Source organism: Henckelia pumila, chromosome 1, assembly GCF_033568475.1.
Source record: "Henckelia pumila isolate YLH828 chromosome 1, ASM3356847v2, whole genome shotgun sequence".
Lineage (NCBI taxonomy): Eukaryota > Viridiplantae > Streptophyta > Magnoliopsida > Lamiales > Gesneriaceae > Henckelia > Henckelia pumila.
The window spans coordinates 134,424,049-134,449,804 of NC_133120.1; the positions used below are offsets into that span (position 1 = coordinate 134,424,049).

Here is a 25,756-nt window from a genome sequence, read left to right on the forward strand (position 1 = left end):
CCCTACAGGGGAAAAAAGAGATTTAATGGAACAAAATCTAAATTCAGCATCACAATAATGAACAAAAACAAATTTAAAAGGATTAAATAAAACAATAACAAAAAAGTACAAGATATAACCATATGCTAAGAATAAATAGAGCAGAGCCCCAATGGGAACCTTTGTATTTTCCAAATTTGGGTGTTATGTACGAGATCTTGCATTTTAAAAACATACACCTCTGCCACTCTATTTTTTCTTGGAAAGCACAATCCACCTCAAAACATTGAGGCCCACTGAAGCAAACATCCCACTGAAAATTTTCAACCCATTCACCAAAAGCACAAAAAACAGTAAACCTAGACTTAGCATCTACTAAAAAACCACGAAACATGAGAACGAAGCTAGAGAACAAAGAAACAAAACTTACACGGTGATGTCTGCCTTTATCAGTTTCAGTCATTATTAAATTGAAGTAATGGAACATATAAAACAATAGTTTCTTTCTCGATTTGAGTCTATTTTCATCAAAATATTATTAAGACAAACCTATGTGTCCTTGGAAGCTACCAGCTGATTTCAGTCCCTGGAACAAGCCCTGAAGCAATCTATCAAAAGCAAGATAGGGACTGTTACATAGCAGAATAATGGGCCTCTCTGTAACAGAGATGTAGGGGGGGAAAATATGGGGATGAATTAAGCACTGGACCCATATATTGTATAATTCACATTAGCACTTTACAAGAAAATAAAGGGTGGAGTGCAAATTGCAATAATGAAGGGTGAAATGGGGCCGAGTGGCAGGGCGTGGGAGAATAAATTATAAAAGAAAGAAACGTTTGAATTTCTTGCAGATTATCATAAAAAGGAGTCGAGAGTAATCAAATCCAGATGCTACGTCCATTAAAAAAAGAAACAAAAGGTTTGCCCAACTTATCAAATTTTGATATCACTGAAAATTATTTCGAGGAACTGTTGAGCAGAAGCATGGTGATGGTTCAAAATGAGGAACAATGGGCCACCCAAGGGCCTAAATCATACCGTATTCCCATCATCTTTCAGCAACTTTCCATTTTTGGAAACATTGGAATTCCCAGAATCCAGAATAATGCAAACCGTGCACAAGAACATGAACTACTCTAAAAACATACAAGAAATCATAATAGTAACAATTTAAATTGGCAATAAAAAAACACATAAACAAAGGCATACCGGGTGGGAGGGATTGCTTCAACTTTTCCGCCTTCTCAGCATCAAACACAGAGAGTGTATAAAGTTACTTGGAGCACCGAACTTTGAACTTCACCGTACCCTTGCTTTTCTTAATTTTAACAGCACGTGCGTCCTTCCTTCTTGCGGTGAGAAGGAAATCCTTGATCTCGTGGATTTGCTTAGGCTGCAAATCACAAATCGGCACACAAAAGCCCAAAACACAGTAAACATAAACTTAGCATCTACTAAAAGACCACGAAACAAGAGAACGAAGCTAGAGAACAAAGAAACAAAACTTACAAAGTGAGGGTCGCGACTGTAGTGAAATTCTAAGCTGTAAAATTGAGATTGAAGTCGCGATTTGAGTTGCTAAGGCTTGGGCTAGCTGAAAGGAGGCCAGGCGACTAGATTCCGGCGATCGATCGGCGTCTTGGGCACCGGAGAAGAGCCGGGTTGAAGGGGCGACGGGTTAGGGTTAGGGCTAGGGATTGGGTTTCTTTCTTTCCATCGCTACTGTGCCGCTTCTGCGTGTGGTTATTATTTTTGTTGAGTGTACGTGTAGTGTAGGTTATTATTATAATGTATATATATGTGTAATTTTTTTAAAAAAAAATAATAATAACAACGACAACGGTTTTAAATTGCGTTGTCGTAGAACCCAAAACAACGCAGATTAGACAACGGTTTTTTAAAACCGTTGTCGTAAGTCAAAAAAACACGCTCATAGACAACGGTTTTAAAAACCGTTGTCTTTGACATATATACGACAACGGTTTTTAACAAACCGTTATCGTTATTAATTTAAAAAAGATCTACGACAACGGTTTTTCTAAAAACCGTTGTCGTATACTAAAAGACAACGGTTTACATATAAAACCGTTGTCGTTTTAGTGTGGTTAATTACTAAATTTGTTGTAGTGTATTCTTTGTAGCCCATCGTTTTACCCCTCGAAAGTTCAGAACCGTATAGTAATGACTAGCATTCTGCTACATAATTTCATTCGCTCCGAAATGTTAGATAACCTTATACAAGTATATGATGAGGCAACTGTTGACATTATAGAAATCGGAGATTTTGACTTCATAGGCAATGTTGAATCTTCTCCTGCTTGGGACACATGGAGGAAAAACTTAGCGTTGTATATGTACCATAGTAACTGAGAAATTATATTGTGTATGTATCTTAATATATTTGTGGTATTTTAGACAATATGTGAAAGGGTGAAGTTTTATGTGTTCTGTTGTGATTGACGTTATAGGTTTTTATATTTCTGATATGTAAAATCGATGTTGGTGAATACTATTTTATTTTTGGTGTTTGTGTAATTTTAATAAGCTTATATATGGTGGTTTCATGTATGGACTAAATTTATCCACATAAATAATTATGCAGTCTACATGGATTCTTCTAAATTGTTCCAAGGAACATGGATATTAGTTCACCTAGTGCTACTACAACTAGCACATCTAAGAAATCTAAGAGAAGTCGCCAGGTGTGGACAAAAAAAGATGATTAATTCCTCATTCAGGCACTTCAAGAATTAGTCAATGGTGGTTGGAAGAGTGAGAATGAGTTTCGTTGCGAATACTTGACTGTCTTAGAGAAATATATTGCCCAGGCTTTTCAAACACGGATTTACGAGGGAACCCACATATTAACTCAAAGATACATGTCTGGAAAAGGACTCATGGATCTTTGTTAACAATGCTTAGTAAGAGTGGAATTGGCTGGAATGAAACAGAGAATAGGATTGAAGAATCTAATGAAGCGTGGGAATCATTTGTAAAGGTAATGTTCTCTTGCAATTTATTTTGGTTGCATTGTTTGTTTACTTCATTATTAGGTGCAATGTACAACTCCATCAGTTTTATCATTTAAATTTTGTTACACTATTTAATCTGTAATATAAAAGCAGGCTGAAAGTAGTGTTCGCACGTGGCAATACAAGACATGGCCTTATTATCCCGATTGGTGTGAAATATTTGGAAATGACCGTAAAACGGGACAACAAAAGAGATCTTTGCTGATGCCCTTAAAGGAGTACTAAACATGACTGATGATATCGTGCCACACTAGAAAATTGGACTGAATAATATTTTTCAGGAGACTGAGGAAGGGGGTGAATCCATGTCAGTGTCAAATGCTCCATCCGTGAATGCTACTGGTAGTAAATTGAAGAGCACAAAGAAAAGGAAGAAGCATTCGGAAGGTGAGGAGCTATTCATTGATGTCACTAACAATTTCACTGAGATTTGAAGATATAATATGACTGAATTTGTCAAGAGAATTGGTGTTGAATATGATACAGTAAATGCAACAAAGGATGTGTTTGATGTGCTAGAAGCTATCCCCAAACTAAGTGCGGATGAAATTGTTCTTGCGGCTACATTGCTAGAAGAAAATCCAAAGCAGCAGAATCTGTTGTTTAAGGCATCTCACCATGCAAGGTTGAAGTTGGTTCGTAGGCTCCTTAATGAAGGATGAACAGAGAAGAACGTATTTTAAGATGCATTTCATACATTCCACGTGACCAAGGTTCTTAACTCAAAAGAAATTTTTTAGTATTTTGTTCATGAGAGTGGTCAACTAACCAGTACAATATTGATCTTCAAGTATTTTGTGTTTTGAATGGTGTATTTAGTTGCTTTGATCCTCTCTTTCAAAAATCTTTGGCATATTTTGTAAATGGAACTAATTTGGCAATGTACGACTTTGTATTTGTATTTACTTTTGGAAATATTATGATATCACACTTTCAGTTTACTTTACTTTGTTTCCGATCGTTCACATGCATTGAATAAAAATATTGCACACAACATTTAATGTTTTGGAACAAGTAACATTAATTTGGGTGAATATATACCATTTTTGGAGCCAAAACAAAATCATTGTTGCCTATATGTGCAACACCACTACAGATACAGGTACCCGAGACAAATGGTGAAAACCAACAAAATTTGGGGGGGGGGGGGGGGGGTTCCAAAACTACTTAACTTCAGTTATGGATGATATATTTAGCCAACGGAGTATGAGGCACATTTAGATGATTAAGAGCATTTGATTTCAATCCATTCTTGATCGATTTCTGTGAGAAGGCGCTGATTTATTCCAGGGAATAAACCAGTTGCAGCAGGAAGTGGAACACTTTCATCCACTTTGTTTGATGTTGGAGGCGCAGTTTTTGGGAAGCTTAATATGATATTTATATCGCTTTTCACATCATTTCATCATTCGATGGAATTAGGACGATATCGATTTCGTCTTCTTCGTCACTTGATATAAGCTCAATAACATTTGATGACACACCCCCATAGTTGCTATTCACAAACTCCTCTGATGACAAATCCAAATTTAGAGACATTTTTCCTTCAACTACGTACATGGTATTTAGAATTGCTCATATGTCCGAGTAGCAAATAAGATGAGGGTTTAAATAGAAGTATTACATGTATTTATGACTTCACACCTACTACCAATATTGCGATTCCACATCTATATCTTTTCCTCACCAATATAACTATTTATATTGGAAAATTTTAAATCTGAATCTTTTCAATTCATATTAATGCTGGCTTCAGAAGTCGTTGGAAGTTGATAAATATTTAATACATAGCAACAACAACTAGAAAAGTATAAAATTTTCTTCTGTATATGAATCGATTCTTTTGTTATGGAAAAGTTTAAAACTTTATCCAAAATATCAATATCAATTCAAGACATCTTACTTTGACATAAGAACACACAATAGTAAGAAAAAGAGGAACACACTTACGAAACAGCAAGTACACCCGAAACAACAACAAATATCATCTGTTGAAATAGACATCGGCTTCGGGACCACTTTATCATTGTCTCCAGTTGCTTCATTTACGTCATTAGCAAGTGCAACAAAATTTTTGGTGGGGGAGATCCGTTCTTTCTTGATTGGATCACAATATGGAGTAAATGAATGTTCATGTGTCGGTGAGGTGGATTGCATAACTTTGAGATTGATGCATGTTTGTTGTGTACCACTGCTATAGCCACTAATATATTCCATTGATATGCTATTTTCTTGTATAATATTATTGCCTTTATACTCGTCATACAAGAAGAATTTGTTTCGATGGTTAAGTGAAGTCGGGCATATGTAGTAAAATTCCACGGGACGAGTGGATCGATCACCAGCTTTCCGTAAGAGTATTAACCCATTGCCACATTCGCATTCAGATGTTGGCTTTCTCTCCATAACAACTACGATTTGAACAAGTATTTACCACATTAATTCATAATAGAAAATAAAATAACTAAATTAATTAAATATAATTCATTATATACAAGCATCATGTCACTCTGCCCACTGAAATATACAAATTTAAGAAAATCTAAAATAGGTTTCAAAATGAGAAAGTATCAAGGGTACACATGATATCAAATTAGAAATATGAGTGACGGTATGTTGGTGATTGATCATAGCAATGAAATTAAGCAAGATTACAACATTAAAAGGTAATAACTTCAAAATTAGTACAATATCACCACCCGTGAAAGAAAAATGTATGAGAAGATTAATCTTCGTCGCCCACACAAAAGAGACAAAAAAAGGGACACCCAATCTAGATCGGGATTTGGGGTTTATTTGAAGAGAATAGAAAGGAGAATAATACTAAAAGTTGTACAACAAAAAAATTTTCACTCATCGTTTTCAAGCGACGAAATGCTGTCCTTCATAGAGAAAATGTTGTCCCGCATAAAGATGAACCAGTATGTGCGCTAGTTGGGTGTAGAGAGGAAGACGATTTGGTGGCAAGAAAAGCATAAAATCTAATAAACTTAATAAAAAACTAAGGACTTTTTGGGTATTGAACATTTTATTAACCATTTTATCATCCCCACTTAAAAGCATATTAAGCACAATATATGTTATCTTTATACAATATTTATCCACGACTCCAATTTTACTTATCAATCTTACTAAATTTCCTTAAATATATCATCCAAGTAATCAAACAGTTCCCATGATGCTTAAAATACTGGGCTTTCATGACACGAGCTACAAGAGAGTCCAGATAAACTATGATTCGCCAGATCTGTTTCACCAGAAGAGCCTTGTTGAAGGAGTCCATCCATCGAAAACCCATCCCACCCAAACATTTCGGTTGGCACATGAATTTCCAGGTTTTCCAGTGCATTCTTTTCCTGCCATCTTCTAATCTCCACCAGAAATTGGAACATTCCTTTTGGATAGCCTCTAGGATATATTTTGGGATGCGGAAGCACGACATAGCATATGTAGGAATCAACTGAGGGACTAATTTGATTAAGATTTATTTTCCTCCAGCCGAATAGAATTTGTTACCCCACCCTTGCATTATTTTCACCACTCGTTCTACCAGATAGCGGAATTGGAGTTTTTTGTTTCTGAGGGAGAAATTCGAAAGTCCCAAATATATATCATGCCCCTGAACAATCGGGATAGCCAACATCATCTTGATAATATTGGCCAAATCCACCCCTGTGTTTGGGCTAAAAGAGAGCGCAGAATTTTAAAAATTGATAAGTTGGCTAGAGGCCTTTTCATACAGAGAAAGGCAGCGATGGATTCCTGCACAATTTTCCACATTAGCCTTAAAGAAGATAAGGCTATCATCTGCAAAGAATATATGAGAAATCGAGGGGCAGGAAGGTGAGATTCGAACCCCTATTATCAAGTTACGAGCTTTATGAGAGTTAAAAAGAGAGGATAATACTTGAGCACATAAGAAAAAAAATAGGGGGATAGGGGATCACCCTGTCGTATATCTCTGCCTGAAATCACTAATCTCAAGCAATCACCATGGAGGGAGAATGAGTATTTGATTGTACGGACACAAGTCATCACTTTTCAATCCAGATCCGAGAGAAACCCAATTTTTCCATGATCTGTTCAAGAAATTTCCATTCCACTCTGTTTACCTTATTTTCTGTTCTGTATCCAGTGTAGTGTCTCAAATCCCAAGATAATGTTTTTACTGATCGGTCGACCTAAGATAAATGCCCTTTGAGATTCATTTATTGCCTTCTTCAAGATTGGTCGAAGTCTATTTATGAACGCTCGAGCCACAATTTTATAACACACGTTGCATAGCCTAATTGACTTGAAATCCTAAACTGTCATTGGATTTTTGATTTTCAGTATAAGGGTGACAACTGTATCGTTCCAGTCATCCATCGGCTCTCCATCATTCATAACCCCCAGCACGGCTTTTGTTACCTCCTGTCCAATAACACTCCAATACTTCTGAAAAAAAATTTAGACATACCATCTGGTCCTGGTGATTTATCCGGATGCATGTCAAAAACTGCCCTCTTCACTTCATCGACGGAGAATGGAGCACAAATGTCCGAATTCAGATGATCATCTATCATTGGCTCAATACAATCCAACGCATGTTGTAGCTCGACTTGCGAAGGGTTATTCGAAGTGAATAAGTTCGAGAAGTATTCCGAAATGATCTTAGTCATATCATTATGTTCCGAACACCAGTCTCCATGGGAGTAAACCAGTCCGCTTATATAATTTTTTCTTTCCGATTGGATGACTGTGCGTGTAAAAATTTGGAGTTCATGTCTCCAGATTCCAACCAATTTGCCTACTCCGCTGCTTCCAGTATAGTTTCTCTTTTGTGGAAAGGAGTTCAATCTATTTTTCCAAATTCTGGATTTGTGTCATCGAATCCCTCCAGTCCTCATGGTTTTTTAGCCAATTAAGTTGATCCCTTTTATTTTTAATTGGTCTTGGAATATTTCGGAAGCGATCAGCCGCCCGTAGCTTAAGTGAGCTACTACAAGCTGAGAAACGAGCCGGTAATATCATAGTGCTATCATACTTGCACCAACCCTTATCCACTATTTCCACACAATTCGTATTCGTTTCCCAATGAGTTCCAAATCTGCAAAAAATCTCCTCATCGTTGCTGCTGTGTAATTTATGGCCCAAGTTCAAGTAGGACATGTCTATGATTGGAGTGATGAAACTCAAGAGTTCAAGCTCGACAGCTGAATAAAACACTCGCCATTTGAACGTACCCACATACCGGTCCAACCGTTCCAAGATGAGCTCATCTGGTGTACGCCGATTTACCCATGTATATAACTCACAACTAGCATGCAGATCATGTAGTGAGCAATCGTCCAACACTTCTCGGAAAGCCTGAGTTTGACTCAATGGCCATGAGTTGTCCCCCATTTTTTCTCCATCATAACAGATCTCATTGAAATCCTCTCCTACTAGCCAAAGAGTTCTATGAAGTTCATGCATACTTTTAGTCGACGGATAATTTCCCATGAAATATGTCGGTTACTCGATTTTGGGTTGCCATAGAAACCTATAAATCTCTACTGTTTGCATGCATGAGTTATTGAGCGGTCTATATGTCCTGAAGAGTATGAGTGTATTGTGACATCAAGAGGGTCTTTCCAGTATAGAATCATCCCTCCGCTTCTTTAGTGGCTTCATTATATCAATACGTACATTGATACGGGCGTACCTCCCCATGGCAAGGCCATTTTATCGGGTGTCTATCTCCTCCACTATTCCATTTTACTTCCCATTTGCTCGAGAAAATCTTTATGCATAAGGGCTAGCGGAAGGTTATAACATTGGACCCAAATCGACATATCATCAAATCTCATCATGTTTGGTCTCTGCATGCCGTTAGGTTTTCTGAATATGATCATATTGCGAAAAATATTCCATGTTCCTCCAGTCAGTGCCCGTTTCCTATCCTGTAGAGATTTGAAATCCAATAGGAACATATTCTCACCCACTGCACCAATTTCAATGTGTTTGTTTGCTTGTAGAATCCGAGGGATTTGTTGTGTAATAGCTTCACGGTTGATGGGTATCGGTGAGAAGACCTTAGGAATCAAAAAGTTACCAATAAGTTGTACGTACCGATCTTCAGCGCCTCAACTTCAAGGATTAGGGTTTGTTATTCGTTCAGCTGCGCGGAGAGTTTTAAATCCTTAACCAACCGTGCCACTTTTTCAGGATCTATAGCGGAGTACTTCTACGTGAAGACAATCACTACAAATGGTGATCTCAGGTGTATAGATAAAAACCTACACAGACGTAGGGAAAGCTCCCATTAAGGTTGCCGAAGAAAAACCTAGGAGAGAAACAATATAGTTTTAAACACAAATTTGTTGAAAACTGTGTTCAGATCAATTAGAATTGATACCGGGTGCAGCGGAAGTTTAAAAATTTTATTTTATTAATATGGAACAAATCCATATCTGGGTATCAAAACTTTACGATTAAATTTGTGTAAGTAAAACAAATAATCACTATTAAATATTTTACCTTGAAATCTCGAAACGAGATTATGGACACCAACAGAATTTAATCTGCTCTTGTTGTATATCCCCGAAACTGATGAACGAACGTTTCTTCAATCAGGTCCACGAATAGAAAACAAAACCCAACACCTCTATTCAGAAGTTAATTCAGATTGTAATTTTTCACAAAACACAACCCGAATTTTCTCCAAAAGGGACAGAGGATTTCGAAAATCCCCTTGAATATTCTAGAGTGTATTTTCAAAAATTGCAATATACAATTTGTGTGATTTTCGAACCCAACACCTCTATTTATAGATAATTTCTAGTTATAATTGTATCAGGACTCTAACTCCTTAAAGCCCACAATCCATAACTTAAGCCCAACAAGCCAAGCCTGTTGTTACAGAAATTAATATAAAATTCATCGTGACTCCGATTGATAAACTGATTTTACCAATGTGCACAGAAACCATTTCTGCATCTTTTAGAGTCAAGATAATTTTTCTGAATCCGAATTCAGTGATTTCCAAAAATGCTCATCCCTATGTCATTTTAGGAAATCTCACTCCCTTTAGTTAAGAAGTCCAACTTCTCTTTCATTAAATTTAACTCTTTAAATTTAACTATCTCTACGGGGTTTTAGTAATCCATTACTTGTGTAACCCTCAATGGTTCAGGAATACAGCTAGCCGTGGGCTCACAACTCCTTGTGACTCGGAACAACAATTTCCGACTTACCCATCGAATCATGGTAAGAGCGCCTAGCAACATCGCCCCATGATTCCCTAGGTATTACTGAAAGTGCCTGCAAGAACCAGTAGATTTTAGTTAGCGTACAGTACGGTCCCTTCAACCAAATATCCCGATCGAATCAACAACCATTGGTGCATCGAGAGTCGTTCGAGATTTGATAACTATGCATAACATCTTGGAGATCAAATAGTGACATCGCATGTGTTACTAGGATAACCCATTAACCTAAAACACATCATGTACTATGGCCAGAGATTCGTCACACTAATATCTCCTCAGATCGCATAGGATATCCACACTCGCAAGTATGTGGTGAATCCTTGACAACAAAGCATCGACTCCTATATGTATCGTAACTGTACCCAATCCCGACACCTGATGACCCCAATAGAGTCGGTAAACGAGTCAAAGTACAGTACTAGCATATAGAGTCTCAATGATGTTTCAAGTAATAAGGACTAATGGTGTACAACCAAAACCGCGGACTTTATCCACTCGATAAGTGATAACCACTTGAAAAGTCAGAATAGGGTAGTTCGATCATTCATCATATGAATATCCATTTGCATGCTTTGAACATCTCTATGTTCCATACCAATGAAACGTGGTACTCGGCATCGCAAATGCTAGTCTCAATCTCGAGCGATCCTTATCCTTATTTGCGGACGGCTCAATTGACTAGGAACAGTTTAGAATATACAGTGACTATAAGATGTGTTTCATGATAGCCATCCCCATGTGCTACCACATCTTACATACACTATAGTATATTCAAGGTCTTTATCAAAACAACAATAGTATATCATAATATAACAATATGAAGAAAGATAAAGTCAATGCCATTATAAAAGTGTAAATTATATTAAACAAAAGATTGTTTTACATAGAGTCATAAAAGCCCTTAGCCACAAGTTGGCTAACCGGGCACCCACTCTTTCAATCTCCCACTTGTCCTAAAGCCAACTAGTCATACTACGTAATCCCATTGCTTCGCGATGTTTGTCAAACAATGGTCCTGGCAAGGGCTTAGTAAGCGGATCAGTGATATTGTCTGTAGAGGCCACTCTCTCGAGACTGATATTGTCAAACAATACACCCAACTCTTGGATGAATTTCCTTATCCAAACCGCCTCTTTAGCAGCAGCTGATGCTGCAATGTATTCTGCCTCAGTGGTGGAATCCGTTGTGGTGTCCTGCTTGGAACTCTTCCAAGAGACAGCACCGCCATTGAGCACGAATACAAATCCATAGGTTGATTTCGAGTTATCCACGTCACATTGAAAGCTAGAGTCGGTATAGCCTTCCAACTTCAATTCTCTCCCTCCATAAACCATGAACAAATTCTTAGTCCTTCGCAAGTACTTAAGAATATCCTTCACGGCTTTCCAATGCATTTGACCGGGATTGGCTTGGTATCTGCTCGTGACACTCAGAGCATAGGCCACATCCGGTCTGGTAGATATCATCCCATACATGATACTACCTATGGCTGACGCATATGGCACGTGTGTCATCTTCTCTATCTCTTCGTCAGTCTTGGGACACATTGACTTGGATAGAGAAACTCCATGACACATAGGTAGATGTCCTCTCTTGGACTCATCCATAGAAAACCTTTTCAATATGGTGTCGATGTAGGTTGATTGAGTGAGTCCTATCATTCTTTTAGATCTATCTCTATAGATCTGAATTCCTAGAATATAGGATGCCTCACCTAAATCCTTCACCAAGAATCTACCTGATAACCATATCTTTGTTGACTGCAACATCCCTACATCATTCCCCATGATTAGGATGTCATCAACATAAAGTACTAAGAATGTTACCGCATTCTTAACTAATTTCTTGTACACGCATGGTTCCTCTGGGTTCTTGATGAAACCAAAATCCTTTATTGTTTCATCAAATTTCTGGTTCCAACTTCTTGATGCTTGTTTGAGACCATAGATTGATCTCTGAAGCTTGCATACCTTATGCTCGCTTCCCATGGATGTGTATCCCTCAGGCTGCGTCATATAGATCTCTTCCTTAATGTTTCCATTAAGAAATGCAGTCTTTACATCCATTTGTCATATCTCATAGTCATACCATGCTGCTATGGCAATAAGGATTCTTTTGGACTTGAACATTGCGACTGGTGAAAAAGTTTCATCATAGTCAACTCCTTGTCTTTGAGTATAACCTTTTGCCACCAATCGTGCCTTGTAGGTCAATACCTTTCCATCAGGCCCAAGCTTTCTCTTGTAGATCCATTTGCATCCAATTGGAACAATTTCATCGGGAGGATCTACTAAAGACCAAACTTGGTTAGAATGCATCGAGTCTATTTCCGATTGCATAGCTTCAAGCCATAAATTTGAATCCGCATCAGAAATTGCTTCCTTGAAGTTTCTTGGATCACATCCAATGTAGGGTTCACCTTGATCCCCTTCAAGAAGAAGACCATATCTAATAGGAGGTCTAGAAGTCCACTCGGATCTTCTAGCAATAGGCGTGTTTTGTGATGATTCTTGAGGTGTAGGATCGTTATTTTGTATCTCGGGTTCTTCTCGAATTTCTTCGAGTTCCATCATCTTGCCTTTCTTATCCAATAAGAACTCCTTCTCCAAGAAGGTGGCATTCCTTGAAACAAACATTTTTGTTCATTAGGATGATAGAAATAATATCCGATTGAATTCTTCGGATACCCCACAAAATAACATAAGGAGGATCGACTATCCAACTTATCTCCCACTGTCTGCTTCACGTAAGCAGGACATCCCCAAATCCTCAAGTACGAATACTTAGGAGCTTTGCCATTCCATAACTCGTATGGTGTTTTATTTACTGCTTTAGTGTGGACGTTGTTTAACAACAATACCGCCGTTTCAAGCGCGTAGCCCCAAAACGAAGGTGGGAGCTCAGTGAAGCTCATCATGAATCGAACCATGTCCAACAAAGTTCTATTGCGACGCTCCGAAACACCATTAAGCTGAGGTGTCATAGGAGGAGTCCACTGAGAGAGAATCCGATTCTCTTTTAGATAGTCCAAGAACTCGGTACTTAAGTATTCTCCATCTCGATCCGATCGAAGTGCCTTAATACTTTTACCTAGTTTGTTTTCTACTTCAGCCTTGAATTTTTTGAACTTTTCAAATGCTTCAGACTTATATTTCATTAAATATAAATACCCATACCTAGAATGATCATCAGTAAAGGTAATGAAGTAGGTGTTGCCACATTTAGTACCAATCCTAAATGGACTGCAAACATCTGTATGGATCAAATCCAACAGATTTTGACTACGCTCAGGTTTCCCTTTGAAAGGAGATTTAGTCATTTTTCCCTTTAGGCAGGACTCACAAGTAGGTAGAGAGTTAATATCAGACATATCAAACATGCCCTCTCCCACTAGCTTGTTCATCGTCCTTGAGGAAATATGACCTAGCCTAGCATGCCAAAGGTTTGCCGGGTTTTGACTATCGTCCTTCCTTTTAATTGTTGTTACCGGTTTATCAACATAATTAATTGGAACGTCTTTTAATTTTAAGCTATATAGATCGTTTTCAAGTTGTCCATTTCCAATCAAACATTCATTCTTGTAAATATTGCAAATCCCATTCACAAAATTGCAAGAAAAAACCATCTCTATGAAGCATAGAAATAGATATAATGTTTTTGACCAAATCCGGAACATATAAAACATCTCTCAAAAATAACTTAAAATTGTTCTGCAAAAATAAATAAATGTCTCCTATAGCTTTGGCTTCGACTCTAGAACCATTCCCGAGCCTTAGCTGGTTCTCACCCATCTTTAGCTTACGACTTCTTGTCATCACCTGCAAATCATTGCAAATGTGAGATCCACATCCGGTATCCAATACCCAAGAAGAAGTATTAAGCGAAACATTAATTTCAATGTAAAACATACCCTTTGCAGTTCGCAACTGTTCGAGGTATTCCTTGCAGTTACGTTTCCAATGACCGGGTTTCTTGCAGTAATGGCAAACGTTTTCATCTTTTATTCCAATTGAAGCTTTGGTCTTTCCCTTCTTATTTGGTACAATCTTCTTGGGCGGGGCAGAACGTTTCTTACCCTTTCCACTTGGTCCTTTCTTAGAGTTAGAAGAGGAGCCAACCAAGAGTACCGGTTTATCCTTCTTTAGTGTGGCTTCATATGTGACAAGCATATTGACCATCTCTTCAAGGGTGGTCTCTATCTTGTTCATATTGAAGTTCATCACAAAACCGTCAAACGATGAAGGAAGTGATAGAAGCAACAAGTCCGCGCTAAGTTCATGCTCCAAAGTCAAGTCGAGTGTTACCAACTTTTCAATGAGCCCAATCATGTGCACCCCATGCTCACGGACCGAAGTCCCATCTCGCATGCGGCTCGTCATGAGCTCTCTGACGGTGGCATACCTCTCCGACCTTGAGTGAGCTCCAAAGAGTTCCTTGAGGTTCTTGTGAATGTCAGCAGCATTCACGGCATCCTCGAATCTCCTTTGAAGCTCATCAGACATCGAAGCCTGCATGTAGCATTTGGCCTTGATATCATGGTCCCACCATAAATCAAGTTTGGCCAACTCTTCCGGACTTGTATTAGCCGGGGCTTCCTTCGGAGGCGGCTTCTCTAACACGTAGAAAGCTTTTTCCGAAGTAAGAATAATTTTCAACTTACGGAACCATTCCGTATAGTTTGCGCCAGTCAATTTGTTTTGTTCGAGAATTGAAAACAGTGGATTGCGAGAAGTCATTGTAATAGTATACTGAAAAGGAAACAGACAATAATCAATGATTGTTTAATTAATTTACTAAGACATAAAATATGGCGAATTTTATTTTATGAATTACACTCCCACTATTTTAACGATTTCACTACCCTCTAGTGAAAACGGAAAACTATTTTCCTTAGTGAGAACATGAAGTCCAATTGACAAATCATGATCCCGAATAATATCAGCCAACCATAATTTTCAAAAGGTAGAGCCCAATTACTTTTAAAGTAACCCCCATGTTTTTACCTCATGTCCAATAAGGGCCCAATAATATGACGCCGTTTATTGTGACATGTCAAGATGACCCATCAATATTAAGTTGTGATGGACGGTCGCCATGTGGATTCCCCAATAATATGAGCCAATCCCATTGGAGTTCCACCCAACTTACAACATGTGTCGATCCAATGTATAGCTTTCCGACGAACGGGCCCCCCCAATAATATGAGCCGGACCGTATCCGCGGGTAGCATCACATACATTGATCGTTGATGGAAGGTAGGAATATTTAAAAAATATTTAAAATTCCATTTTGTTTATCTTGATATCAATTTTAAATCATATTTAAAATGAGGGATTTTATTTTTGAAAATTTGTCTCATCATGCAAATTTATGTATGCTTGCGGGATTCATACAATTTAGTCTAAACATGCATACATCAATAATATCATATATTATTTAAGAATGATCGATCTCATTTACTAATCGACCCGTGGTTGCCAATCACGAGTCTAAGTCCAATCCTAGGTGATATGTAAGTATTCAATGCAATCCTATTACATTGTGCTTCCAATTTACATTTCTTTGGTCTTCATTGTCTGCTGGGCCCACCATTTCTTCAAATCTTTGTCTCCCACTAATTCTAATAAATTTACAATAAATTTTGATGACAAATATGGGATACATTTTTAGGGGTGGGAACGGGCCATAAACCAGGCCCACTTTTATTACATATGACAATTATATTGGGCTATAAACCAAGCCCATTAATAAACACCAACAACAATAAGACAAATGTAAATCACCTAACATACACCTAAAACATTGTTCATGGCAATCGATCATCCTTTATCCATTAATTAATTTAATAATTAAATAATTAGATAAACATGCAATGACATCATAATTAAAAGATAAAATCATATTTTATCTTATTCATCCATAAGATCATATCTTATCATCAATTGTACCAAAATAATTAATTTTATAAAATCTAATTTAACGGATAAAATTTATAAATTTTCAAAAAATTCAAATTTATCCAAAAATCAATTTTAAAAATTTTGGACTCGAACAATTCGATCCGATGCCTCGTGATCTAAACAAAAACAATTTTCGATCGGATCAAACACTAGAATTTCAAAAATTCAAAATTTTTTTAAAAAAATAAAATTTTAATTTTCCGGGCTGCCCGGGACAATCCCGGTCAGCCCGTCGCTGCCCGTGTTTTGCACGTTAAAATTTTGATTTTTAAAAAAAATTTGTTTTGTTTCAAAAACCGAGGCTTAAAAATTTTGTACAATCGATTAATTTAATCATTTGATCTGAGCAACCTGGCTCTGATACCACTGTTGGAAAACTGTGTTCAGATCAATTAGAATTGATACCCGGTGCAGCGGAAGTTTAAAAATTTTATTTTATTAATATGGAACGATTTCATATCTGGGTATCAAAACTTTACGATTAAATTTGTGTAAATAAAACAAATAATCACTATTAAATATTTTACCTTGAAATCTCGAAACGAGATTATGGACACCAACAGAATTTAATCTGCTCTTGTTGTATATCCCCGAAACTGATGAACGAACGTTTCTTCAATCAGGTCCACGAATAGAAAACAAAACCCTCTGATTGACTGCACTAGAAATCAATCAGAAGTTTGCGTAGAGAATAAACAGATATGATCTGTTAATTCAGATTGTAATTTTTCACAAAACACAACCCGAATTTTCTCCAAAAGGGACAGAGGATTTTGAAAATCCCCTTGAATATCTAGAGTGTATTTTCAAAAATTGCAATATACAATGTGTGTGATTTTCGAACCCAACACCTCTATTTATAGATAATTTTTAGTTATAATTGTATCAGGACTCTAACTCCTTAAAGCCCACAATCCATAACTTAAGCCCAACAAGCCAAGCCTGTTGTTATAAAAATTAATATAAAATTCATCGTGATTCCGATTGATAAACTGATTTTACCAATGTGCACAGAAACCATTTCTGCATCTTTTAGAGTCAAGATAATTTTTCTGAATCCGAATTCAGTGATTTCCAAAAATGCTTATCCCTATGTCATTTTAGGAAATCTCACTCCCTTTAGTTAAGAAGTCCAACTTCTCTTTCATTAAATTTAACTCTTTAAATTTAACTATCTCTACGGGGTTTTAGTAATCCATTACTTGTGTAACCCTCAATGGTTCAGGAATACAGCTAGCCGTGGGCTCACAACTCCTTGTGACTCGGAACAACAATTTCCGACTTACCCATCGAATCATGGTAAGAGCGCCTAGCAACATCGCCCCATGATTCCCTAGGTATTACTGATAGTGCCTGCAAGAACCAGTAGATTTTAGTTAGCGTACAGTATGGTCCCTTCAACCAAATATCCCGATCGAATCAACAACCATTGGTGCATCGAGAGTCGTTCGAGATTCGATAACTATGCATAACATCTTGGAGATCAAATAGTGACATCGCATGTGTTACTAGGATAACCCATTAACCTAAAACACATCATGTACTCTGGCCAGATATTCGTCACACTAATATCTCCTCAGATCGCATAGGATATCCACACTCGCAAGTATGTGGTGAATCCTTGACAACAAAGCATCGACTCCTATATGTGTCGTAATTGTATCCAATCCCGACACCTGATGACCCCAATAGAGTCGGTAAACAAGTCAAAGTACAGTACTAGCATATAGAGTCTCAATGATGTTTCAAGTAATAAGGACTAATGGTGTACAACCAAAACCGCGGACTTTTTCCACTCGATAAGTGATAACCACTTGGAAAGTCCGAATAGGATAGTTCGATCATTCATCATATGAATATCCATTTGCATGCTTTGAACATCTCTATGTTCCATACCAATGAAACGTGGTACTCGGCATCGCAAATGCTAGTCTCAATCTCGAGCGATCCTTATCCTTATTTGCGGACGGCTCAATTGACTAGGAATAGTTTAGAATATACAGTGACTATAAGATGTGTTTCATGATAGCCATCCCCATGTGCTACCACATCTTACATACACTATAGTATATTCAAGGTCTTTATCAAAACAACAATAGTATATCATAATATAACAATATGAAGAAAAATAAAGTCAATGCCATTATAAAAGTGTAAATTATATTAAACAAAAGATTGTTTTACATAGAGTCATAAAAGCCCTTAGCCACAAGTTGGCTAACCGGGCACCCACTCTTTCAAAATTGTATATATGTTTCCTTCTTTACACATTTATTATTATTATTATTATTAATGAATAAATGGTATTCTATCATATGGTGTCAGGGGCTGTCATCCAAGATGCAAAGTAAGTTTCGTTTCCGAGAAAACTTCGTTCGAATTGCATGTGTTAAGCATATAGCCTAATATATATATATATATATATATATGTATGTATATATAATAAAGTAATATTAGGCTCTTTACTTTAGGTTAGGGTGGTCGTAGATCACTCTATAGGCCGTCCATAGTCCATTGACGCCTCGTAGTACCACTTACAGTACTCGCAGAGCGATTGAGTCCAATATTTTTGTTAGGATAAAAAACTTGTGTGTAGAGAGATAGAGAGAGTGGGGGATTGAATACACACTTCAACCACTTATATCGTATATTTCAAATTGAAACTAATATTTCGACTGGTTGTAATAAGGTCAGTTTGATGGGATCAACTGATGGGTTCAGTTGACTGCTTGCTTCTTTAATAGTGAGTTCTGTTAGGATTGGTTCCGGGCTGGGGGTGAACTGAATTTGTTGTGTGGGTCAACTAATTGGTCAGTTGACTACTGCTTCTTCAGTTGTGAGTTCAGTTGTTCTTAGCAACTGGACTTTCGTATTTCTCGCGTGTCGATTTTAATTGACCAACAAATATATGTGCGGAAAGAAGCCAACTAATAGATTGAATAATTATCAAATGACTAACTAATTGTAAGAACTCAGTAATTATTTTTGGATGTACGGAGACTCAAATACTCCTGCTTCACCCCTTTTTTCACTTCTGGAAGGATTCCACTAGAAGACTTTGAGTATTACAAAAAGTTTGCAACACCCGGATTCAGCCTATGACTTACCCACTGTCTACAACTGAAACTCCTAGCAACTCACTTGAATTCAGTACTCAACCGAATTTACTTACAATTGAATAAGTGTGTGTACAATACCTAACCGATCTATTAAAGAGTAATACAACTCGATATAGACTTAGAACAATTGATCCTACACTTGATCAAATATAACTTGAAGCATGTGTTTGATCAATTTTCTTCAATATCTCTTGATAGCTTTTGTTCACTTTCTGAGAGAATAATCTTGCTTTGGTAACTCTTATCTCAAATGATCTTGGTATGCTATTTATAGTTTTGGATTGCAACGGTCATATTTGAATAATAGTCGTTGCTTTATCTTTTAGCTTCTTACATCCTTACTCTATTATGTGCATTCTGCTATTCTGCTCTTTTGTACGGGAAACCTTATCCAAAGGTTTGGTATTTTCTGATGGTCTCTACGGCTGGTTGTACTATGAATGGTTTGAGCACCATTCAGTCTTCCTTGATTGGTTCAGTACAGTCTTGGTTATTCAGTACAATTGAGTATATAGATGACTGATTCAGTTTCGCGCTGTTCAACTGAATCAGTTATGCTTGACTTGTCCAGTCGTGGTAGTATCTAGTTGAGCTTGTGGACTAGTTGGCTCAGTTCAGTTGCCTTTGTCCAGTCGTTATATCTTCATCTTGGGCAATTGTCCACTCTTGTAAACTTGTCTAGTCTTCATGTCTTCAGTTTGGCTTGAGGACCAGTTTACTTACTTCAATTGACTTGTCCAGTTGAGTATATTCAGTTGAGCTTTGGACCAAGTCAATTCAGTTTCAGTTCTGCTGAATTAGTTTGTCAAACTCCGAAACTAAGATAACTGATTTCCCAACAAGTTCAGTTGGGTTAACAACTGAACTATAGTCTTTCTCGTGTGTCTAGCTATACCAATCAACCAACTAGATAAGTGCGGAATGAAATCGACTGACAGATTGAACAATAGCAAGATGGCTTGACTGAATAAGTTATGCAGTAAGTAAGTAAGAAATAATTTGTTTATGGATGTTCGGAGACTCGACTTCTCTTACGTCAACCTTTTTTTCGTTTTCGTAAGTATCGAATAGAAGACTTTGATCTTTACAATAATTTGTACAAACCGAATCCAATCTTAGGACTTACCACACTGCCTAAATCGGAACTCCTAGCACCTCAACTAAATACAATCCTTGACTGATTCTTTACAATAATGTTTTACACAGCACACTGTACTGATTCAGTTTAGCTTAGTTTTTGCCTTAATTCAGTTTTGCCTTTTATAATTGTTAACAAAACTTCAATTGATCCAACATTTTGGAAATATGGGATTTCAAAATGAGATTGGTATTTGTTGGAATTTGATGAGATTTGAAAGGATTTGGTTTACTGAATGAAATCCTTGCCAAATTGAAGAGATTTCATGGGATTTAAAATATAGACAACATAAGTTATTTTTCAATATTAATTTTGTAACATAAATCATAACTTTTATGTTATTTTTTAAAACTTAGGTACCGCTTGGTTTGTGGATGAGAAAAGATAAGGATATGTTACAAGTGTAAGAAAAATGAAAGATAACGATAATAATATAGTGTGATAAGCTTTATGGTGTTTGGTATGATTTTAAAATTGAGGACTAATTTTGTTAATTATATATGATGACCAAATTCCCTTGCCATGTATTAATTAATGAATATTCTTTAAATAAGTGAATATATTAGTAAATATTTATAAAAGTACTTCATTAAATAAATTTAATTGAACTATATTAATAAATAAAATATAAATTAATCAATAAAAATAAATTAGAAAATATAAAACCATTTAACTTTGTCATAGAGTTAGTTAATAAAAATAAATTTTATATATATTTAAATTTTTTTTATATTTTCATTGTATTATTTATTTTTATGATTGTAAAGAAAATATAATTTATGTAATTTATTTTGATTTATATTATTTATTTTACTGATTAAACAAATGAATTGTTGTGTTTTAAAATTAAATTTCAGAATAAGAAAATTGTTATTGCTCGAAAGATTTATTTAAAATTTTTAATAAAATATAGTTCGACAATATTAATGATTTTATTTTTTAAAATTAAAATTAAAATTAAAATTAATAATTTTGAACGTTGAAAATAATAAAAATAATATAATGGAGTGAAAAAGTAAGGCACCATTCTGGACTAATGTGTTTGAATTTTATTGCGGTCAAATCTCCAAGTTTTAGGAGGGCATAACATAAATTTGTGGCATACCCCTATTACTGTACGAAATGGTGAGAGTTACCAAAGGGAAATAGAGATGTCTACTTCTTCTTCTTTTTTTAATTTTTTTTTATTTACAGAAAATAGAGAAGTCTTCTCTTCTGCACAACAAACAATATTTTATAACGAGCCTGAGTTTTAGAAATAATTAAACCGAACATCATCAGATAATGGCAGACTAGAAAATAATCCTGCCTTAATAAGGCATACCGAACGGTATTAATAAATATTTCTAAAATTATTTTTAAAATATTTATACTTCAATTTTTTTTATAAATATTAAAAAATCTCCATTATTTTTAATATAATTCAACTCTTAAAAATACAATTATTTTAGTATAAAAATTTAATTTATTAAAATTTGATCAATATTACATAATATTTTTTTCTTGCCAATTCTTAAAAATAACGATATGGAACTTATTTTAAAAATAATTATTTCTTTTATATTTTGAAAACAATATATGAATATTTACAAAAATATTATTGATTTAAGATATTTAAAAATAAGTGATTTATAAAATTTTTATATTAAATAATATTAAATGTATTCATCAAATACAATTTTTAAATTACATTTGCATGCCAAACACCAAAATGAGATTCTAAATCCATTAATTTAAAATCCAAATCCAAATTCAAATCCAAATCTAATTTTCACTTATCCAAACATAGTGTAAAATTGATTTTTTAAAATAGCCTTTCTAACCAAACACAACAGTTTTTAAGATATTTTTTTTAATAAACAAATGCTTTTATCCTCTTTAACTTAACCACGCAGCCCGTGATCTATAAAATCACTTCTACAAAATCATAATTTTTTTCCCCACATGGCCTAAGCTATGGGGAAAAAATTTCCTGCGAGTACCATATGTTGGAAAATATTTTGTTCTCATCTGATTTCAATTCGTCTCATTTTTATTTTCCATTTTGAGGATCACAGAAGAGACATCAAAACTAACATAGGAAATATATGTTTAATTCCAAACACGACAGGACGATAGACCCATGCAACCAAGACAAGAAAGGGCTAGGGTTACAAACTTATAATCCGATGATCGGGTTGATTGACATCAAAGTAAAGACTTCTACAATGATGCTAACGAGTGTGCGCAGCACTATGGTTATACAGATTTCCCTCTCGATCTCGTTTATTCACCCGTATCAAAATTGGAGTCCAAAACAAATATTATGCGACCTCAAGGGACCAAACTATCAGATGATCAAGCAAAGCAAAGAGCTACAAGCCACAACACAATTGTTTGTAAAAGGTTTTGAATAAATGCAGTTTGATTGAAATAAGGTAAGGATTATTGAACATCCCAGATTCAATTAGCCAGAATGCTAGTTCATTCTGACGGCCTTTGTCCCAAGACTGGAATATCCTCGTATCGTTTCTGCAACAGAGAAGTGCGAAAGGTTAACATGAGCAGAACGTCGGATTTTAAGAGCAAACTAACAGGTTATTGGTAAACAAACAATAATATGGATAGACGAAATAAGGTAGAATGGGATTACACGATGATACTGAAAATGGTGTCGATCAAGAATGCACATCAACTTCATTAAAAATTCCACAAGTTGTTGCTCAGCCCAATTATGCTATTTCTATTTATAATGAAAATTTTAAGACTCCCAAAACAGACATTTGTTTACTTGTGTTAAGAAATTATGGACTTGATCTAACTCCACCCCAAAACTCAACGACAAACTTTTGACAATTCATATTGGCGGTTCGGTTTTGGGGGAGAAGAGGGAGAACTTTAAGGAAGATTCTCGCCAAGATTTGAGTCTTTCTTCTTGAATATTATTTTCATTGAGATGAACATTGTTTACTTTCTTTGTTTCGAATTTATGGAGTAATTTCTGAGGTCACAAATTTGGCTTTGATTCAATGAACTTATTTACTTCTTGCATCTAACTAATGAATTATATTTGTTTACCCTCGGCCTTGCACGTGAATAATCATGTCAATTTTTTGCATACTTTTTTTTATCTCGAACCGAAAGGCTAGAGATTGAAGTTTACTTCACAATATCGATCAATACATGATTAACCAACTAGAAATAGTATTCGCTTTCAGTGTGCGGTTTTAGGTCAAAACTGAGACTCCATAAATCTTCATGTGTTTTTATTCGATTAGATAGATTCAAAGATAAATATTTGGACTATTAAATAAGTATGGATGTTAATTCCAGAACTAGGTTAATAAATAATTTAGTGGATTTCACCGTATTTATGCAAGATTTTAAATATGTGATTAAATTAAGAACAATGTTCTAAAAGGCGCCGCCTAGGCGGTGGGTGGTCACCCACTGCTCGGATTTTTAGTATTGTTCATCCTTAACTTCTAATTACTATATCAACCCAACCAACTACTTGTCACATTCCAGGAAACAACCTAGTTCCCTCTGAAACTTCTCAGCCAAATCCCAATTGTTAGATAACCATAGAACAATCCAAGTCACATACAAATGATATAGCAAGTACAATCACCTACAAAAAACACACAATTCATAACCAGAGTAAAAAAAATGAAATTTTCTTTTGAAAATCAATAGAAGTTGACTTGACATGTATTATCTCAACAAGAGCAGGCATATCAGAAATACAAAAAATTAGCATCACATGGTTCTTTAGAATTTCCTTGTTCAATGCTTTTAAGCTTTTTCACTGGAGAAGCAAATGTGATAAGTTTGGTGATATATGCTTCCGGCAATAACACATAGATTGACACCATTTCAATGCATTGATACTGGTTCGCCACTTTTGCACACGACAATATATATTTACCAACAAAACTATCAAAATTACCAAATGTTTCCAAACAAGAAGCACCAAAAATGTGATTGTGATGTTATCAGACGCAGAATAGCAATTTATATAAGCTAAAAACGCCTTAATCATAAGAAACGATAATGAATTACATACTCCAACATTGTTATGCTCCCAGAGTGTACGAATGCCATAGTCAACAGCCTGCAAATTTCCGCATAGAAAAACAAATCAAACATAGAAGCAAATACAACCTAATCCGAAAAATAAACCAAATACCAAACAATCCAAAGCATAGTTTTACATCAACGGATCCAAAAAAATTTAATTAACAAAAAAATCAATAAAATCCATTCAAAAGTGTTTGGATCCAAACTTAATCAAGTCATTCCAACCATGTTTACAGAAAAATGCACACATTTATACTCAAAATTAGATGCACAAAGATACTGACTCGTTCACCGAGAAAAGCGCCGGCGACGACGAATGTCACGTAGATAGGAGTACGCCGCATAACCACCCTGTAGAGACCTTCCCACATACCGCCGCCGCTACGTCTCGCCGCCGATTCCATTTCCTCCCAGTTTTCTGGTATTCTGCTCAAAAAGGAAGAGAAATGGGTAACTTACTATCGATCCTGTATAAAATATAAATTGCTTCTTGCCTGGTTGGACGTTACCCAATTTATTGGGCCTAAAGCTTAACTTGGTCCACCAACTATATTGGGCCTAAATAGCTGATGAGATGCTCACTCCATTTCTTCGTGTCGCCCCTATAAAGAAAAATTATACAAGACTGATATAAGTTGTGAAAATTATCCAAAAATTATTCGATTTCATGTATCGTATGTTTTCATTCTATTATATTTTATTTAGAGAAATAAAATCATAACTTTCAAATTCATTCCTTTAATTTTATATAGAATTTCATTTTGATTATGATGGATATCAAGTTCAGTCTCAATAATGATGTCATTTAAAATTCATTCTACTTTGTATAATTAATGTGCAAATAAATAAGTTATGGATTTGACGTTTGATCTATATTTCAATTTTAAAAATATAACTATAATAAAAATTAATTAATTTAAAATTCTTTCATCCAAACGCAACATAAGAGACAAAATGTTACCCTTTCTTTTGTTATGAGAATATGTTTAAGCTACAATATTGCTATAATTACTAATATTTCACATGTGCGATGCACAGATTGTTATTTATGTAAATAAGTGACCGACAATTTTGTTTGAACATTATAGCAAGCGCACTAGGTCAAGTAATAATATATTTGGATTGAGTTCAAATCGATCTCACAGAGACTATTATCTACTTACTAAAATGTAAATTATTTAATTTAATCTAGGCCAAATAAAATAAGTGATTTTTTTATGAATTACTTAACTAA

General features: G+C 35.6%; 1 protein-coding gene across 1 annotated transcript; it reads right to left on the bottom strand.

Moving 5' to 3' along the window:
* Nucleotides 1-22,535: 22,535 nt before the first annotated feature.
* Nucleotides 22,536-24,974, bottom strand: LOC140876055 (cytochrome b-c1 complex subunit 9-like). Its single transcript, XM_073279910.1, has 3 exons — nt 24,807-24,974; nt 24,509-24,556; nt 22,536-22,974 (listed from the first exon to the last, which is right to left on the bottom strand). The coding sequence occupies exons 1-3, from the start codon at nt 24,924-24,926 to the stop codon at nt 22,927-22,929; spliced, it is 216 nt and encodes a 71-aa protein (XP_073136011.1). The 5' UTR covers nt 24,927-24,974; the 3' UTR covers nt 22,536-22,926.
* Nucleotides 24,975-25,756: the final 782 nt, after the last annotated feature.

Bases quoted from the DNA above. Each gene is read 5' to 3' on its own strand.
- LOC140876055 (XM_073279910.1), bottom strand. From the start codon at position 24,926: ATGGAATCGGCGGCGAGACGTAGCGGCGGCGGTATGTGGGAAGGTCTC. The intron at 24,557-24,806 runs GTCAGTATCTTT...GGAAATTTGCAG, and splicing joins GCGCTTTTCTCGGTGAACGA to GCTGTTGACTATGGCATTCG. The intron at 22,975-24,508 runs GTATGTAATTCA...TCTCTGTTGCAG, and splicing joins GGGAGCATAACAATGTTGGA to AAACGATACGAGGATATTCC.